Source organism: Diplotaxodon limnothrissa, linkage group LG7 (genome assembly GCF_057381915.1).
Source record: "Diplotaxodon limnothrissa isolate DT_005_m linkage group LG7, D_limnothrissa_male_GT1.1, whole genome shotgun sequence".
NCBI lineage: Eukaryota > Metazoa > Chordata > Actinopteri > Cichliformes > Cichlidae > Diplotaxodon > Diplotaxodon limnothrissa.
In genome coordinates this window covers 17,687,045-17,703,430 of record NC_140602.1, presented here as the reverse complement: position 1 = coordinate 17,703,430, position 16,386 = coordinate 17,687,045, and the positions used below count along the sequence as shown (strand labels likewise).

General features: G+C 41.1%; 1 protein-coding gene across 1 annotated transcript; it reads left to right on the top strand.

Moving 5' to 3' along the window:
* The first annotated feature begins 735 nt into the window (after nt 1–735).
* Nucleotides 736–14,316, top strand: tmpob (thymopoietin b). The gene is made up of 6 exons (XM_085357599.1): nt 736–1,325; nt 1,479–1,596; nt 2,705–2,857; nt 3,029–3,138; nt 4,051–4,148; nt 13,875–14,316. The coding sequence occupies exons 1-6, from the start codon at nt 1,092–1,094 to the stop codon at nt 14,257–14,259; spliced, it is 1,098 nt and encodes a 365-aa protein (XP_085213725.1). The 5' UTR covers nt 736–1,091; the 3' UTR covers nt 14,260–14,316.
* The last annotated feature ends 2,070 nt before the right edge of the window (nt 14,317–16,386 follow it).

Below are 16,386 nucleotides of genomic sequence, written 5' to 3'. Positions count from 1 at the left end.
AAAAAAGTCTTAAAACATATTCTTGGCTTTTTTTCAGTGCTCTTTTTCTTTCTTTAAATATATTTTTTTATTATTCTTGTGAAAGTTGCCAAGTAATTATACCTGCTTGCCTTATCCCTGCAAAGCAGCATTTGTGCATTTATAACGTTAATAAAGTTTGCTTGCTTTCTGACTTCATAATAAACAGCATTAAGCCTTGGATAACCGATTTCTTTTCAAAAACTATGCGGCATTATGCTGCCCTCTTCTGTTACAGAGGCAGATTTCATCTAAATCGTGGAACATACGCCCATTGCCATGTGTAGCATGAAAATCTGTAGGGGCTCTATATTATTACAGATAATCAAGTTATTTACTACTAATGATTAGACTAAATTCATGTGGCAAACGGGATGGATAGAAACTGCAGCTGTATGAAAGCTTTTAACAGCTATTGCCATTGTAACATTGTTATCTCTTTCCTTGTTGCAGCGAATCAAATTAGTGTTTTAAACTCGCATCTGGCCGCTTCATAAAATCCCAGTATCAATAAAGTCCTGAAAATGAAACTAATATGCGAATTTCGTCGACGGGATTTAATGTAAAGCTGTTCTCCAAAACCCACAAAGCTTCGGTTTCTTTGTCGCGGCAGCCTGCCAAGGTTCCATTCATAGCAAGCCAATCAGAGAAGAGTTTACTGAGGACTTCCATCCAATAGCGGCGCTGTTTGATGTTTGGCCCTGTTGCGAACGCGGACAGACAGAAGCAAGTGGACCGGTTTGAAGCTAAGCTAATTCAGTCAAATTACATTAAGTTAATTTAGCTTTTTTCACTGATTTCATTTACAGCAAACGCGCTTATCTGTTTTCGAAAAATCAAAGCTATCTGTAAATAGTTGAACCGATAGGCTAACGAGAAGAATTGGGCGTTTATCTTAATAAACCGCTTCTGTCCTGCTAGCTTAATTGGCAGCGGGTAGGCGCCACTTCTGTTTGACAACAGCGCTATTCCGTCACGTTCCCGGTGTTGTTTGTAGCGGCTCGGCGAACTAGCTTCCGTTAGTCACGAAGGAAATCGCTCAGAGATTTTTTAACAATAAAAATAAAGTTAGAATGGCAGAATTCCTCGAAGATCCGTCAGTTCTCACGAAAGACAAGCTGAAAAACGAGCTTACGGCAAACAATGTGCCCCTTCCGAGCGGAGAGCATAAAAAAGAAGTGTATGTGCAGCTGTATCTGAAGAACCTGACCGTACTGAACAACAAGAAGACCCCACCTGCAGACACCTTCTCCAGCGATGAAGAGTTACCTGCCCCGGTGGTGTCAAACAAAAGTCGCTCCGGAAGGGTAAGTTTCTAATTGCTAAAAATTAGGTTTTATTTTTACTTTTTCCCACCTGTGGTTTGATGGTAGTCTCCACGCGTCTGATTGGACTGGTTTATGTTTCGAAAATTGCAACACTAATGTTTCTTCTTTTCTTTTTTTTCACCTTTTTTACAGAAAGCTACCAGAAAGACAGACAAGCCTCGCGCGGAGGAAGTGGAGGTGACAGATCTGACTGATGAAGACTTAAAACAGCAGCTGGCAAAGCATGGTGTGGACGTAGGACCCATTGTTGGTGAGTTCCCTGGATTCATTCATTCATGTCCTACACATGCAAAATAAAACAAATGTAATTTATCAAGATGGCAAGAGCACAGATACAAACAGAAAAATTAAAAATATTTTTAAAAAGGAAAATTTTAAAAAAGAAAAAAAGCAATCGCAATAAATCCTTTAAAAACTGAATCAAACAATGATACGAATAGCGTGATATTTTTATACTAATCACAGTCGAAACAGGAAAATCTGGCTTCTTTTTTTTTTTTTTTTTTTTTTTTTTAGTGTAAGATTTGATCTAATTCCAACCCAACCCAAGACTATACAAATGTACAACACCGTAGTCAAAACAAGTCTAGTCCAACAATAAATGTCAAGACCTATGCTGTCATAAGAGAATATGTTTGTTTTAAAGGTAAATTATATTTTTAAACCCATTTTTTGTAACAGCAAAACAGTTAGTCAAGGGTTTTCCAGTTATAAAAATAAAAATGGCAGTGCATTTGTTACACTGTGCCGTGGATTGTTGCTAAATCCACGACTACAAGGAGCCTAATATATTAGTTATGTGAGATGAACATAATTACTTGCAATGATTAAATACAAAGGTGATGAGAGGTCAGGGAAAAGAAACAGATTAGAGTTGGGCTAAATTAGTGAATTAAACAAATCTAAAACTGAAAACAGTCATTTTTAGTAAGTTTGTTTCTACTGTTAGTTACTGCTGGTAACTCCCACTCCACTTATAATAAATAAGAAAAATGCAAAAAGCAACTGAGGAAAAAAAGCTTGAGGAGAGGGAGACGTGCAGATGAGCCTCCACAGCCAGTCAGTACGGTGAATCAGCGAGCATTTTAACCAGATGATAGAAAAAAAACAATATGCAGGCAGATTAACCAATGCATCAAGGCACACCTAACACAAAACGTTTTATGATAAGAATCAAATCCATTGTCCAAAAAAATTATAAAAATCTGTACTATGCAGAACATTGCATAATCATACAATGAAAATGAAATGATACAAAGATACCGGTAAATCTGAAAAGAAAACTAAGGCAAATACTATGCAAACGTTTAATGAAAGGCATGAATTATTTCCCCTTTAATCCCTCTGTGTCCTTTCAGCCTCTACCCGTAAGGTGTATGAGAAGAGGCTGCAGAAGCTTTTGGACCAGCCTCCAGCTGAACCCGAAGCTCCTACTGTCACAACTCTCCCCAAGGCAGACAGTAATCAGAACGGCAACACAAACTCCGACCAGTACAGCGACAAAGAAGACGGTGAGCCCTTGGGGGGGTGTTGGTTGGTTGGGGGTTTCATCGAGGAAAAAGTTTTCAAATTGGTTGCAATAGGCCCATGAGTATTACACATTATACATATTTGTAATATCCCATGGGTATTACAAATACACATCATGATATTGATGTTCCCTCATTTCAATCTTCACACAGAGGAGGTCCCTGCCCCTGAACCAGAGCCAGTTCCTGTGGTAGAGAAGTCTGTGAGGAGCAGAGGAAAAGCTCCTGTCACTGTCAGAACCAGCAGCAAACGGCAGACAAAGGTGAGGCTCACTCTACCAGCTCTGCATCAGTAATAATAATTGGCAGTCTCAGAGTGCAAAGTGTCTTAAGTGGATTTAGTTATTTAATATTATAGATTACTAAAAAGCCAACAAATAGACTAATATTTTTCTAACCCATCTTATTCACAACAATTCCCACAGAGTAAAACAGACCAAGCATAAAGATAAGTTCATGTGTCACTTGACCCACTCTGGATTCAGTTGATGATGTTTTTCTGCATCACCAACTGAATGCATGCACGTTCTCGTCACTCTGCAGCACGCAGAGTTTGCACAGCTTCAGTTTAACTGCAGGGTGCGATGTGGTGGTATTCCCAATGTTCAGCTCAAAAGGGTGAATGTGTAACACATTTCCTCAGCAAAAGGAAATATTCAGTAAAAATGTGACACTATAAAATATTTGGGCATATTGGGGCCTGATAAATGTAAAAAGAAAGAATTACCAGATTTTTTTTTTTAACCTTATTTTTGTTTTTAAGAAAAATAAGAGCCACATGAGGATATTTGTTTCAATTGTTTAGTAGAACAGTATCAGTATAATGTCCTCGTAAGTGGATATCAGGCCCTTGTAGAGCAAAATTGAGTATTTTGGTCTAAATAATCCAAAATGTGATGTCCACATATGTGGACACCAGGTCCTAGGAGGTTAAAGTCAATTTTAAACTAAAACTTCACCAGCTTCAGGCCAGGAGTTGTGGTTAGTTTTATTTAGTATCAGCATCTAGTTAGGTAAAAAGAGTGCCACTAGAATAACACTGAAATCATAACACTAAAGATGTTGACTTCAAGCTCTGCATACCTCACTAACCTGCTCATCTCCCTTCATCGCTCCCCACTATAATTACAGCATAGTTTCAGTTTGCGTGAACATGTTTTATGTTACACTGACAGGTGGTGGAGGAAATTCCTGAAGAGACCCCTAAAAAGGCCACTGAGAGTGTGGTTGAAGATATCCTTGCCAATGAAATAAGCACACCAACCGGCATCAGGTAACACCTGATAATCATGTTTTATGTTATTTGTCTTTATTTGTTTTGAGACAGTTGTATGGAACATGCGAACCGGATATTTGGAAATATTAAAGAACACGACTACTGTGATGTGTTAGAGAGTCGGAGGGCTTTTGACAGTGCTACAGTGCAGACTCCAGCAAGTGTAATTGTTCTTGGTAGCCAAAAAAAAAACTAAACATGGGTTGTTATTAGAGCTGGGCGATAGAACGATAACGATATGTATCGCGATATAACTTTTACTCGATAGAGAAATTAAGCTATCGCGATAGACCTCGCCGCTCTTGTCCTCTTAAAAAAAAAAAAAAAAAAAAAAAAGGTCAGCCGATCCAAATTCAGTAGCGCAGAGCTGAACCAATCACAGCCGCAGCGTCACGTCGCGTGACTTGTTACGTACAGCACAAGTGCCAAGCCGCACGTGTGTTTGTTTGGGAAGCAGCCAGCGGGTAATGGAGGAAATGAGTGTGCCGACTAGAAAAATCAACCGAGCGTGACCGAAGAGAAAACAGATGATGGTTCCAATGCCGGAGAGATTGTCGAACGGAAGAGCCATAGAAGTTCCGTAGTGTGAAGGTATTTCGGCTATTTCAAGTCTGACAAAAAACAGAGTAGCGTGCACTGTAAATTGTGCCGAAAGCAAGTCTGGAAATACAATAAACTGGTGCATGCGTCACACTGTGCGCCACGTTATTGTTTCGGTGAAATGAATTTCTACAATACTGTTACTGTTAATTCTACTCTCTGCAGTGTTTAAATGATTACATATACACACAGTTACTGTCCCTCCACACATACGACTCGGTTCTGCTTCTATGCCGCAGCTTTGTTTACTTTTTCCCACCGAGGCTTCTAGACTTCTGATTGGCCAACATTTCTGCACGGTTAGGAATCTAGCGCCACCTGCTGCTTTGGCATGTTCATAGCAGCGTTTTCCTTCATTTCTGCCTTTACGTGTGGACGGGATTATTTTTTAAAACGAAAACCGAAAATCTCCGTTTTCAAAAATACCCGTGTACGTGTGGACGTAGCCTCAGTCTCTGACTGGAAGCGCTAATTCGTCATTCGGCTTTTGTCAGACTAAAGTAACTGTTAAAACTGTTTGAAAAGCTAAGCTATACAACAAGGAGAGATTGAGAATTTCCTTTTAGTTCTCAGTTTATTTGATATTGACAAAAGTTAGTCAGTTTTGTCTGTTCTTCTGTAAAACAAACTAAGATTTATTTTTAGAATTAATATTTTGTTTCTAAGTGGAATTGACAATTTAGTCTGTTTCGTTTGTTCTATTTTGAAACTTAAACGCTTTAGCGGCTGCCTTTTGTGTAGTTTGCAATATTTGCCTTTATCTATCTGAAAAAGTCTCATGTTCCTTAAGTACATCTACCCTGTTGAACTTATTATGGGAAATAAATATTTAAATAAAAACAAGCTGCTGATTATTTCACATTTTACTTGTGAGCAATGGCACATTTAAATCTTACAAATATAGTTATTTGGCTTATATCGTGATATATATCATTATCGCCTGAAATGAAAAAAACATATCGTGATATGAAAAAATCTCATATCGCCCAGCTCTAGTTGTTATAATTTGGAATACACAGAAGGCTGTGACTATGTCTGTTTACTAGGGCTGCTCAATTAATCGAATTTTAATCACGATTACGATCTGGGCTTTCAACGATCATTAAAAATGACTGAGCCGATTATTAGACCCTCCCTCATGCTTTACTCTCGCGCTGCTCCGTGTGGTAAGTCAAGCGCACCGCTCTCCATTTCGAACACGCGTCACAACAATTAAGAGGACCCGAGGGAATCAGAATCAGAATACTTTATTGATCCCTGGGGGAAATTATTTTTTGTTACAGTGCTCCATTTTAAACCAACATTAAGACAAGACAGACAATACGCTAACTAAGAATAGTACAATATATACATATATATACATACATACATACATACATACATACATACATACATACATAAGTCACTTATAAATAAATATTTGGAAAAGAAACATGTGTAGTTGTAGCAGCAAACAGTGTGTTAAGTGGATGCGTTGTACAGGGAGATGGCCACAGGCAGGAATGATTTCCTGTGTCGTTCAGTGGTGCTTTTCGGTAATCTCAGTCTCTCACTGAACGAGCCCGTGTGACTGACCAACATGTCATGGAGTGGGTGGAAGGTGTTATCCAACATTGTCTTTATCTTGGACAGCATCCGCCTCTCCGACACCACCTTGAGGGAGTCCAGCTCCATCCCCACAACATTGCTGGCCTTACGGATCAGTTTATTAAGTCTGTTGGCATCTGCGACCCTCAGCCTGCTCCCCCAGCATGCAACAGCATAGAGGATCGCACTGGCCACCACAGACTCATAGAAAATCCTCAGCATTTTCTGGCAGATGTTGAAGGACCTCAGTCGCCTCAAAAAATAGAGACGACTCTGGCCCTTCCTGTAAAGTGCTGTGGTGTTTTTAGCCCAGTCCAGTTTATTGTCAATGTGTACTCCAAGGTATTTATAGTCCTCCACAATGTCAACACTGACCCCCTGGATTGAAACAGGGGTCAAGTGTTTCCTGGTCTTCCTGAAGTCCACGATCAGTTCCTTGGTCTTTGCCACGTTGAGCTGCAGATGATTCTGCTCACACCACGTGACAAAGGAGTCGACCACAGCCCGGTACTCTGTCTCATCATCCCTGCTGATGCATCCAACCACCGCAGAGTCATCAGAAAACTTCTGAAGATGGCAGGTCTCTGTGCAGTGGCTGAAGTCTGTGGTGTAGAGGGTGAAGAGGAAGGGGGAGAGGACAGTCCCCTGTGGTGCCCCTGTGTTGCTAATCACCTTGTCAGACACACACTGTGGGAGACGTACATATTGTGGTCTTCCTGTCAGGTAATCAACAATCCAGGACACCAGAGAAGCATCCACCTGCATCGCTGCTAACTTATCACCCAGGAGGGTCGGCCTGATGGTGTTGAAAGCACTGGAAAAGTCAAAAAACATGACCCTCACAGTGCTCGCCGGCTGGTCCAGATGGGTGTAGACACGATTGAGCAGGTAGATGATGGCGTCCTCTGTTCCGAGACGAGGCTGATAAGCGAACTGAAGGGGATCCAGATGTGGTCTTACTATGGGTCGCAGCTGGTCCAGGATGAGCCTTTCCAGGGTCTTCATGATGTGGGAGGTCAGTGCCACGGGCCTGTAATCCTGGGGGCCACTGGGACGAGGCATCTTTGGTACAGGGACGAGGCATGATGTCTTCCACATCACCGGGACCCTCTGCAGACTCAGACTCAGCATAAACAGTTTATGAAAGACTCCACACAGCTGGGGGGCACAGGCCTTGAGGACAAGGGGACTCACTCCGTCTGGTCCAGCAGACTTGCCTGAGTGAAGTCTCCTCATTTGCATCTCAACCTGGTATTGAGTGAAGGTGATGGGTGGGGGAGGGGTGTCAGGAATCTCACAGGAGGCAACATGTGAAGAGAGAGGCTGGCACAGTGGTGTGGCTCTGGATTCCAGGCTGACTGCAGGTGAGGTTGTGGGGGTGGGAGCAGACACTGTGGTGTCGAATCTATTGAAAAACAGATTCAACTCGTCGGCTCTATTCTCACCTCCCTCAGCTCCCCTGCTGTTGGTTGGCCTGAATCCAGTGATGGTCTTCATGCCCCTCCACACCTCTCTCATGCTGTTCTGCTGGAGTTTCCACTCCAGCTTCCTCCTGTAATTGTCCTTAGCCTCTCTGATCTTGTCCTTTAGTAACACCTGGACCTTCCTCACCTCCTCTTTGTTGCCCCCTCTGAAAGCCCTCTTCTTGTTGTTGAGGAGGGCTTTGATGTCCTTAGTCACCCACGGCTTGTTATTTGGGTAACAATGAACAGTCTGAGCTGGAACAATGGAGTCGGTGCAGAAAGTTATGTAGTCTGTGATACACTCAGTAAGCCCATTGATGTCCTCGGCGTGAGGCTCACAGAGTGTTTCCCAGTCGGTCACCTCGAAACAGCCCTGTAGTTCTGCTATTGCCTCCTCTGACCACCTCCTAACAGTCCTGGTGGTCACAGGTTCCCTCCTCACAATTGGCACATAGCGGGGGGTGAGGTGAATCAGGTTATGATCTGACCTACCAAGTGGGGGGAGGGAGGAGGAGCTGTATGCATCCTTGACGTTAGCATACAGTAAGTCTAAAGTTTTCTCTCCCCTGGTGGGACAGTCCACATATTGTTTGAATGTTGGTAGTGTATTGTCCAGTGATACATGGTTGAAGTCACCCGAGATCACAATAAAGGCACTCGGGTGCTGAGTCTGTAGCCGAGCTATGGCAGAGTGGATAGTGTCACATGCAGCTGTGGGGTTAGCAGAGGGGGGAACATAAACAGCCACCAAGATGACGTGAGAGAATTCCCTGGGTAAATAATACGGCCTGAGTCCAACAGCACACAGTTCAGTGTCCGGGCAACAAATCCTTTCTTTGATTGTTATGTTGGCAGGGTTACACCACCGGTTGTTAACTAAAACAGCAAGCCCACCTCCTTTACGCTTACCGCTAGCGATGCTGTCCCTGTCCGCCCGAACAGTGTGGAAGCCTTCCACGGAAGCATTCTCATCGGGAATGACCTGGTGCAGCCATGATTCGGTGAAACACATCAGGCTACACTCTCGGTATTCCCTCTGACTCCGTACCAGTGCTGAGAGCTCGTCGATTTTACTTGCCAACGATCGCACATTTCCCATCACGATAGACGGCAGACACGGTTTAAACCTCCTCCTCGCTTCGAGCCTCCGCTGTCTCACCGTCACCTTTTTTCTTCTCTTCTGTCCTTGACCTCTGCATCCCCGATGTGTTTTCCTCCAAATTTCAGCTGGTACTTCTGCGGGCACTTCTGCGGGCCTGGCCAGCGAGCCGGCCGGCATCAGGGCGATCAGCTGATCTCTGGAGTAAACAGTCCGTGCGTGTAGGAGATGTGCCGTGGTCCCGTTCCATGATAAAAGTAACAGTTCCACGGCCACCAGAAGAACAAAAACTCTCTCAATCCACATGATTGAGTAAGAGATAGAAAACGGAGGAAATACAAGTCAGAAAAAAAAAAGAATACGTAAGAAAAAAGAGCTAAACTAAGAGAAAAGCAGGAGCGACTGTAACAGGCTGCACGCTGGTTGGCGCATGCGCACTGAAGCTCGGAAAGCTAAGCAGAAGTTATTTGGAGAGGAGAGTGACTGCCGTTGGTTGAAAAGAGGTTAAAAAAAAAAACTTCAGTGGTGTGGAAACATTATGGGTTGGCGGAGTTAGACGTGGATCAAGTAGACAGTGTGTAAACTTTGCTACGATGTAGTAGCTGCACCACAGAGCAACACTGCAAAGTTGACTAAACATAGATGTTTACATTTTTCATTTATTTCTTATATTGCAAACATTTGCACTGTTATCAGTATTTGCACACTATTTTATATTATTTTTTAAAGTCATTATTCAATACATTGTTATTGTTAACCCTTTAAAGCCGGTCAGAGCAGCACACTCCGTTTTGCGTAACTATTTTTAAATCCCTGTAGAACCTGAACCGCTAAGCTAGCGCAATAATTTGTTTTGCATATGAAACCGGAGGAGTTGTACTTACATCTTATGCCATCAGCTTGTCCTCGGTCACGGTTTCCTTCCACATAAAGCTTTGCGAAAATTGCATAAAAAGCGCGTGCAGGAACAAAAACATAATATTCCAGAAACACGCTTTGCCGATCCATCAGCTGTTCCTAACACTTCCCACTTTGAAAAAGACGTCAACTCGAACTATCGCATTTCCTGCCCGAAACCGGAAGTGATGTCATTTTTGCGGAAAATGTAGTTTTTTACTTGTAGGCCTTAAGTAAAAAACTATACTATACTATACTTATACTAGTGTTTTTATAAGTCATGTTTGACTCTATACTTTTCTGAATAGTTGCTGGGATGCTTAGAACTCGAATTGCACAGCTGGAAATAGTTTATTTTGATGCACGTGCTGTTTTCTTTGCAAATTTGCATCATAGGATTGTTTTTTTTGTTTTTCCTGCAGTATATAAAAATTGCTGTATCTCCAAAATAAAACTATGAAGACACTCAAAATAAATTTCCTGTTGTTGTAAACTATTTTTTGCAACTTTTTTGTATTTAAAGTTTTGAGGGATAAACCTCTTAAATTTCTCCAAGTAGAAATATATGTAAACAAAACAAAAACGATTTTCAATTTTTTTGTAGTTTATTGCACTTGTTTGCAATTAATGTAGTTACTATGGACTTAATGCATACATATTATTAAAATATGGGCTATAACAGTTGTATTGATGTATAGCAACTTGAAATGCTCCCACAAATGGCACTACAGCATGTACAAAAAAAATAATATAAGTTCTGGCGGACTTGGTTCTATGGTAGGTCTTAAAGGGTTAAATAAATATCGTCAAATAATCGTGATCTCAATTTCGGTGAAAATAATCGTGATTATCATTTTTGCCATAATCGAGCAGCCCTACTGTTTACTACGTAATGCTAACACAAAGCCAGTAATCTGCAAGGTGTGTAAGTAAAACTGATCAACATTTGTTAGCTCAAACTAAAAATCTGCTTGGCTTTGACACTTTACCCAAACTACATAAAAAAGCTAAACATAGCATACAAAGACTAGAGATGGCACGATACCACTTTTTTATGTCCAATACCGATATCATAAATTTGGATATCGGCCGATACCGATATGAATCCGATATAGTGTGTTTTTAATCAATAAAACTGTTTTGTTTTTTTAATATCTTGCTGCATTTTGTATAAGTTCAAACTCAAGTTTTAAAAACCCACTAAAGCTATTGTTATACCTGTATGCAAGAAATACACTGCACCCAAAATATTTCATAGTTCAGCAATAATGATCAATCTAATAAACTTAAACCTACTCCATCTTTCCTATTCTGGTATTTTAAGGAGTACTTACCTACTTAACTAATAGGGTTGTAAACTCCCAGCAAAAAAAAAAAAAAAATAGGGAACCCCCCCCCCCCCCCCCCCCCCCCACCACCCCCCACCCACCCTCCACCTCATGATGCTTAATCGACATAATCAACTTTAATTTGATGCAGTGTGGGAAAAAAAAAAAAAAAATCCACAGAAATCAATTATTTTTTTACAATATTTAAATAGATTCAACATCTTTCTTCAACAGAACTGCAGACTGCACAGCTGGTACCTTCCCAAAGGGAAAAAGTACTATAGCTTACCAGGGTATATTAGACTTAATAGGTACTATATACAGTAATGGACTTCTATACATTTTACATCAGATTAAACCTTTGGGTGTAAGATTCAGATAATTATTTATTAAAAGTGTTACGTTCTTAGTCTAGGCAAGTATTGAACGCAACAAGAAGTTGGCCCACTCACACACCACCCAAACAAGAATGACCGCTTCAGCCTTCGTCTGTCTTCGCTGGCGTGTTCTTTATGTTACGTTCTAGGTCTAGGCCTGTCTTGAACGCAACAAAACATTGGCCCACTCACACTCCACCCAAGCAAGAACACAAACAACAATCTCTTTTAAAATGCTAAGCAGCCATTTATTTGCTTCAGCAGTGAGCAGTGCCAAAAATAACAAACAAAACTCCCTAATGGTCCCTATGCTTTCTTACCCAAACTGAAAACCAAACAAAAGACAATTCCCTTACCTAACTCGCTACATGAAAAACAGGAGAAAACTTAATCAACAAAAATGGCTTCTCACGCCTACTAGGCTGCTACAGTGAACAATATATACAAGGTGGAAAAAATACTCAATTGCTACTTTACAAATCTATTTACAAAACTACAATACCAACATCACAATGATCACGACCCATGACAAACTGAAACACAGGGCTTAAATACATAGAGGGAGCAATCAGGGAATGAACAACAGGAGGGAAACACAGCTGGGGCAAATCAGAACTGACGAGACAAGGAAGCGTAAACTGAACACACTGAGATAAGACAGACCTTCAAAGTAAAACAGGAAACACATAACAGTCACGCCCAACACAAAACACTGACAACATTGGATCGTAACAGCTACACATTTTAAATGAGAATAAGAAAGAAAAGTATGTCTTTGTGCACCCTTTTCCCTGTTAATGCCCTATCGGCCCCCCTGGCTAAACTTTGCTAGATCCGCCCCTGCACAGTTACCAGCCGTTAGCTGCGCAGAAATGGATCCTGGTGTAGAAAGTAATATTAAATAAATTCTAACAACAGCTTATCAAGCGTAAACGTGCTGCTGTTGTTCAGCCGCTGGTTTCCTCTTTCTGGCGCGAAGTGGGTGATAAACAAACAAGAGAGACAGTCGCGACAGAAAAGCCGATCAGCTGATCATTAATCAGTTTCATGATTGAAGTAGCAGCAGGAGAGGGAGGGAGAGAGGCAGTCGCTCCATATATCTGTTGTTAAGCTTAACGCTGGAATGCTTTACAAACATTCAGAGATGAACTTACACACTTGCTTTACTTCTCTCTGGGATCACTTTCTCAGAGATGAAATGCCGGTTTGGTAGCGAGGCTCCAAATGCTCAGCCTGACCGCAGACAGGTCCCGCACCCACAGCCGCTCTATCACGTGACGCATACTGCTCCGACGTGCTACGGTTATGAGCCGAGTTATGCCATGTTGCAAGTGCTTTTTGATATTTACTGATATTTCTCTCCGATATCGATCCAGTAATTTAGGTCAGTATCGGACCGATACGTAATATCGGATCGGTCCATCTCTAACAAAGACATTAAAAATGGCTGGGAAATGCTGTAAATCACTTGCAGTTCTTTCCATCTACTTGGAGCACTTTTAATAAAATACCAAAACTTATACAAGTTTTTTTTTCTGAACACACAAAAAATCAACTGAAGAAAATACTGAATTTTTGTTTTGTGTGCTGACAATATTGGTCACAAAGACTCATAAAAACTTCAATCAGTTCCTCTCAAAACCCAGCTCACACTTGAAGTATTCACCTCATGCTCTAGAGCAGCCTTTTATTGAACTACTAAATAAACAAATTGGTATTCTCCTTCTGGCCAGATACGTGGCAGCGCTTCAGCTACAGTTTTGTTCGTATTTAGCAAAAGTAAAATGCAGACATAACTGTACACATTAGTTTTTGATTGCTAGTGAAAAAATGTTTTCTTTACAAATACTCTCTCACTGAACTAACACAGCCAATCCCTCAACATGTTTGTACTCTCTGCTCATATGGCCTTCATATTGAATATTTGTTTTTTGCTTTTTAAAGAACTTATTTTAACATTGCACTCAATAAAAAAAAAACAAATCCTCCCTAACAAAAAATAACTTCAAGGGCCAAATTGCATTATGCAAGTAGGGGTGACGTGGGCCGCGAGTTTGAGATGCCCCTGCTCTAGAGTTTTTGGGGGTTTTTTTTTGTTTTTTTGGAACTAGATTAATTCACATTACAGCACAAAAAGATAATGTTGCTTTATTTTGTGCAAAGAAAAGAAGTTCTTTAAATGGCAAGGTTAAATATTTAAAATCTTTAAATTTGGGTCTAGATCCTTTTGATCTGCTCAGAAAAGATCGTAATATGTGAGCGCGAGCTGTGGGGAAAACTGTTGAGTGCACAGATGTATTTATTTAATTTCAGTCTAATCAAATTTTTCCTGCTTTTGTTTTGGGTTTTTTGGGGTTTGTTTTTTTTATCAGTGCGACCTGCAGGCGTCCAATCAGAGGGGCAGCTGGTCGGCCTTTAAAACCAAGTGAGTACTGGCTGGATGAGTCCCGCGTGAAGACCGATGTCCACACCGAATACAACTTGTATTCTGAGTCTCTGTCCCGGCCGAGCTTCACGGTCTCCCCAAACGCAGCACCGGTTCGACGAAGCTTCCTGCCCCTGCTGCTCAAGCTCCTGCTCCTTGTGGTGGTGTGCGCTTCTCTGTTCTTTGTCTACCAGAACCTGGACGCCGATCAGATCAATACCCTCAAAAGCCTCTCTGACAGCGTCGTCGTCCCGGTCCAAAGCGCCGTGGACAAAGTCGCCACCTACCTGGGCATCAGCGGCAGCGGTGTCACAGAGGGCATCCCCAAGTAAAGACCATCAGCAGCCCCTCGCCATATCCACAGCACCTCCCTGCCGCCCACCACAGCACACCACAACTCAAGCAGTAAACCTTGCTCACCTCTTTTCCTCCATGTGTGGACAGATTTAATTGGAACGATTAAAAATTGTCCTCTCTGGACTCTGACTTTCCTCCTGCCACAAGAGGGAGGTATATTCAAACAGTAGCTTCTGGATAACACTGTTTGTGGCAGTCAGAAGAGACTAATTTTAATGTTGATTTTAATCTGTGAATTGTTTGTGTCTTTGTGTGTATTATAACCCTCATATGTAGAAATGAGTGCAGAACGGAGAGGCCATTTTTATCCGTGCATGGTTGTAGTTTTTAAAGGTCATACTGTAGTTTTTTTTTTTTCCGACGCCGTGTGCCAGGTGTTTTCTGACGGTGAAGTGCCTGGACACTATTAGCACTTAGTGCCCTCCCGTACATCTACATATATATAATTTTCTTTTTTCTTTTTATCCCCAAGCACAGAGCAGCGCTTATACTAACACCAGAATGTCTACACCCGTGTTTCTTTATCAAATAGGGACGCACTCATGTATCGAATGGTGTTGGTTGTTACTGGCCTTGTTAACTGATCAGCTTATTGGCAAATATGATGACATTTCATTGGCATTGGGGGAGGGGGTTATTTGTTGTGTGTCATCTGTTTTGTGCTAAATGTTCACAGATGGTTTGATAAAATGATATTTAGTTAATATGATGATGATTTATGTGTTTCCCTGCCACAAAAGAGGAATATAAAAACAAGATAAATAAAAGCCAGCATTAGCTTTAGGCCGTACTGTCACTGTAAGCATCGCTGTCAGGCCAAATTTTCACAATCAGTGCGTCATTGGTATCAATTTCAACATTTTCTCTCCAGCTATAGTGTTAAGTAGAATATTTGATTTATTTCTATGGTGCTCAGGTTGATTCAGCTCAAACGTTTTTCATGTGGTCTGTGTTGGGAGGAGGCGTGGTGTAATCAGGTCACATCACTGCATGAGGAAAATCGGCCCACGTTCAAGCATGAATTAGAAGCTCTTTTTTTTTTTTTTTAAATCTTTTTTTAAATAGCTGATCACTGCTAAGATCTCTCATAACGGGATTTGTGATCATGGCTTAAATTTTAATTCTCAGCTTTGTGTATTGTAGCGATTTTTACACTTGGCAGGTTGAGGTTATAAAGTTTACTCTGCTTTCTGCCTCTTGCATCGACATTTTCGTTTAAGACTTGCAAACAGAAAATTATGAGGAAAATAAAGAATTCAGCGATCACAGGTTACTGGTTTCGTCCATCCCTGCCAGTCCAGTTCATGTGAGTTTCTACGCGTTGAGTTGTAGTGCTCTGTTGTGCTTTTTCTTTTGTCCTGTTTTTATAAGATTTCTGATCCTTCGGTCCTTTATGCAGGGCTGGCTGTTTAGCGTGCACCCACATAGCCCACCTCACAGGCTGCAGGTGTTTCCAAGAGGAGGAAAGTAAATCCTTTTATTTTTTTATTTTTAATTTTTCCTCTCCTCTTTTTTTTTTTTCTCCAAACAGTTACCCTCATTTTATTTTTGTCACAAGTTCCGCCTGGGCAAAATTGTAAAGACGCTCCAGGTTTCTCCGAATGGGGTCGTTTATCCGCTTGGAGTAACAAGCAAGGATGCATTTACTCGAGGGGATGTTGGAAGATTTCTCGGTGGCGGGGATTGTTTCTATTTTGATATTTTTCTAAAGTGGCGTGTTCAACTTTTTATAGCATATTGTAAAGCAATACATGCAAGTAATACTGTATCTTAATCTGAACCTTGCTGAGTTAACTCAAGTGATTTGATCATCAGGCAGCTCTCCCACAACGGACAGAAACGGCAGGGGTTATGTGGGTAAGGATTCTGAATCTGTTTATTTATGATAATGTAGGCAGTGTATCATAAAATAAACTTGGTTGTTGCTAGATTATTTTTTTTTCTTCTGTCTGTGAATCCTTTGAGACCAATAAGTGTTTTATGCATGTTTTGTTTTTCTTTTTTGAACGCCATAGCTTTTCATTTATTGAACATTTGTTGTGATATTAAATAAGAAATCAGATATGGTAGCTTCTGTTGTCATCACTGTAAACTCATGGAGA